The 3,413-nt window shown below is 42.4% G+C and overlaps 1 protein-coding gene across 4 annotated transcripts in view; it reads left to right on the forward strand.

Annotated features, from left to right (window-relative positions):
• Positions 1–3,413, forward strand: part of LOC101863508 — a 47,005-nt gene that overhangs the window by 22,016 nt on the left and 21,576 nt on the right. For 3 of the 4 annotated variants that reach the window (XM_035969549.1, XM_035969551.1, XM_013081996.2), the window contains exons 4-5: positions 101–521; positions 2,523–2,597. In XM_035969549.1, coding sequence (XP_035825442.1) covers positions 101–521; positions 2,523–2,597 — 496 coding nt within the window. The remainder of the gene's footprint in view (positions 1–100; positions 522–2,522; positions 2,598–3,413) is intronic. The other variant, XM_035969550.1, reaches the window with a different exon arrangement.

Genomic DNA, 3,413 nt, shown 5'->3' on the forward strand with positions numbered 1-3,413 from the left:
GGGGTCGTTGCTTGTACAGGTGATCGTTCTCGTCTGGTTGTCGTTAAAACAGGTTCGAGAATAGGGCCAATATTTAACAGTTGTCTTTCTTCTTATACAGGTCAAGATGAAGCCGATTCCTCTGGAATATCTACGAGCCCAGCTTCGTCACGTGACTTCCCCCATGGACTTTCTCCGTCTCTTTTCCGACTCCCGCGTCAGCGATCAGCAGCTCGGTGATTGGATGAGGAGTGAAGGTCAAGGTCACGTGAACCACCATCCTGCGCATGCGCATTACCAGAAGGAGGCATATGATGACGATGACGTCATGGCCAGTGGTGATGGAGATTACGATGGTAGAGAGGACATTGAAAAGGAGGATAGTGGGAAGATCGGTCGATATGCTGCGGATACTGAAGATGGATATAATGTGGATCGAGAAGATGGATACAGTGTGGATGCTGTAGATGGAGGGGATGATTTGGTCGTTGAGGACTATATGGATTACCCTGGAGATGACCCTGCCAGCGCCAATATGGAAGGTAAATAGAGAAACATTTTTTGTAAAATGTGGCGGGAGATTGTTGTATATATTGTTACCCTAGAATTACAAAGTTCTATTTGCTCAGTACCTAGTTCTGAAAAATTTCTTTGAATTTTTAGTTTCAAAACATATCAGGCTTTTTAAAATGCAATTCCTTGAATATCTTGATAGCGGCTTAGAAAAAACTTACGATTTTGACGGAGCAGATAGAACATTTGGTTTCTGACCTTTTGGTCTGGGTGATTCCAAACGCCCCAAACATGTCAGATAAAACTTTGTTTTTCTAAGGTAGCGATGTGTACGGCATCGTGGTGAAATCAGGCGCTCGTCAAAGTAATGAAAGCGAAGAACATATTATTTTCCGCAGGTTCAGCAATTTTTAATAAAACATTTTGTTTTGGACTGAACACCTTTCAGGTCCATTAAAAATAACCACTCATATTTTTGTGTAGATTTCACCTAAAAATGTTGACCAAAGGCATACGATTAGTTAATTTGTAATTTTCAAAGACACTAGGCTTTGCTTTGAATCCACCTAACTTTAGGGGCCATTTTTCTCGCTAATGTGACCTCTCACATCAGCGACCCCAATCTCGTTCAATCGCAAATATTTTGACTTTTATTCAAGGTTGATAGATATTTTTTCTGATTAAAATCAAGACGAAAGACTTGGCTTTAAAGTGAAGCCAATAACTCCATATGCCTCAAAATGACGAACGCCCGATTCCAGCGCGTCATGACACATGTTGAAAAACTTGTGGGACGTGATTCAGGTCATGGGGTGTGTGGTTTTTGTGCGTGCGTGCGTGCGTGCGTGCGTACGTGCGTGCGTGCATGGGCGTGTGTTCATAGGTGAATGCATCTCCGGAAACGCTTATTAGTTTATCTCTGTAGCTTCTGTTTTAACACAAATTACGTGGTAAATCTGTTTGTTGCAAGTAATTGAACTTCTTTTCACCTAATATTTCCCATTGGCGCTCATATGACCTTATGCAGTTGCGAGCGCCGTAAAACCTCTACTAAAACAAATAATATTTCCCCGTGGGTGGTTGGTGGGTGCTCTGGTGTGGTTTGCTTGGTATTTCCTATCAAACATCTATCGTTCTTCTCCCTCCTTCTTCTTTTCTGTTTTAGTTACTCTCTTGTAACGAAAGAGTAACATGGATGGGCACTGGGAATAGCAGAGTGAGCAACGACAGTTCGCGACCGTAAAGGATTGAGGGCTGTTACACGTCAACCTCTGAGTCAGAGATGATACCTCCAGGCACTCTCTTGTAACACCTCTAATCTTCGGCACTTACATGACGTCATTGTGTTGCAAGTCCAATAAAACTCTTAATAATTATAAGACTAAACTATTAGCCGGGACAAGCTTCAGGCTGTGCAAGATTTTAACGCTTACGAAAACATAATATTCCCCATTCATTTTTGGCACGTTTGAGCCCATCTCTCTGTACCTACGACGCGTCTTTTTGCTATTAGTATTATCAAGTGCCAGATCTGCAGCAGACATCGGTGATCATGGTTGTCTATTCATTCCTTTGCTTAAATGATCTCAAGAAAGCTACGTTACCCTGATCTTTCCCCGTACCCGTTTAGGTTCTCTAAGTAGGTTGCTCTGGGCCTACCCCTTCCTCGTTTTACCTTCAATTTTGCCTTTGAGAGATAAATGTTCCAGACCACGACGTGTCTGCAATCCTTCATTCAATATCCCCACAGGTGTCAGCTGTGTGGGTGACAGGCTATTCTTCGTTGGAAAACGGAAGACTCGAATTCAATTCCGGAGTGTTAAATTTTTTATATTTTTTTTCGTTTGCTTTTTTGTTTTGTTGGATTTTTTTTCTAAAATCCTGTATTGCCTATCTGTTCTTTGGTATGTCGTATCTCATTAAACCAGGATTGTCCCTCTCGCTCAGGCAGGATCGAAGTAGCCCGCCTCCTAAATTACTTAGATTCTTCCAGTGGGGGCTTAAAACACTAACACTTATTGTTATTACAGCCCCTTCTCCAGCTGACCTCAAGGGGCGCCTCCAGAAGTCCGCGGATCGTCTGCTCAGGGCAGGGAAGTCGCCAGGTCTCGTGTTTCTCATTACTATAAAGGCTTTTTGCCGCCACGTCATCCCGGCACGTCCCTGCTCTGACGTCACATATTACGTCACACACGCTCACCTGTCATGGACCCACACGATTATAATGTTTTGTTCACACACGTGCGACGCACACTACAACTTGTTTGTCACTCCCACATATACTGATTTAAATCGTTTACACACATGTGTACGCAAACTTTTTTGCTCACTCCCATATTATGCACTAACGGACATCCATAAGTACACTACACTTTTTACAAAGCCATACGTATAATATCCACACACACTCTTTAACGAAATCATATTTTTTTCAACGTTTACATGTTAAATGCATATATACGCATGCACACAATCATACGTATATCCACACACGTCCCTGCTCTAATATAATGTATTACATCACACACGCACACCTGTCTTGGACCCACACGACTATAGTTTGTACACAAATTTGCACACTTTTTGCTGACTCCCAAATTCAGACGTACGTACATCATGTACACACATACGCACAATTTTTTGCTCACTCCTTTTACTAATTTGTTATATCATTTACACCCAGACACACACCTTTTTGCTCACTCCCATATGTACTGACGTTCGTCCATACGTGCATTTTTCATTCAGCCATACGTATCACTCACATTCAATAACGAACTCATCGTATTTTTTTCACGCATGAACACGTATTTCTTTTAAATACCCATACTTGCTTCCCCTCACATATACGCGCGCGCATGCGCACGCGTACACACACACACACACACACACACACACACACACACACACACACACACACA

The sequence above is a fragment of the Aplysia californica genome, unplaced genomic scaffold (genome assembly GCF_000002075.1).
Source record: "Aplysia californica isolate F4 #8 unplaced genomic scaffold, AplCal3.0 scaffold00154, whole genome shotgun sequence".
Classification (NCBI taxonomy): domain Eukaryota; kingdom Metazoa; phylum Mollusca; class Gastropoda; order Aplysiida; family Aplysiidae; genus Aplysia; species Aplysia californica.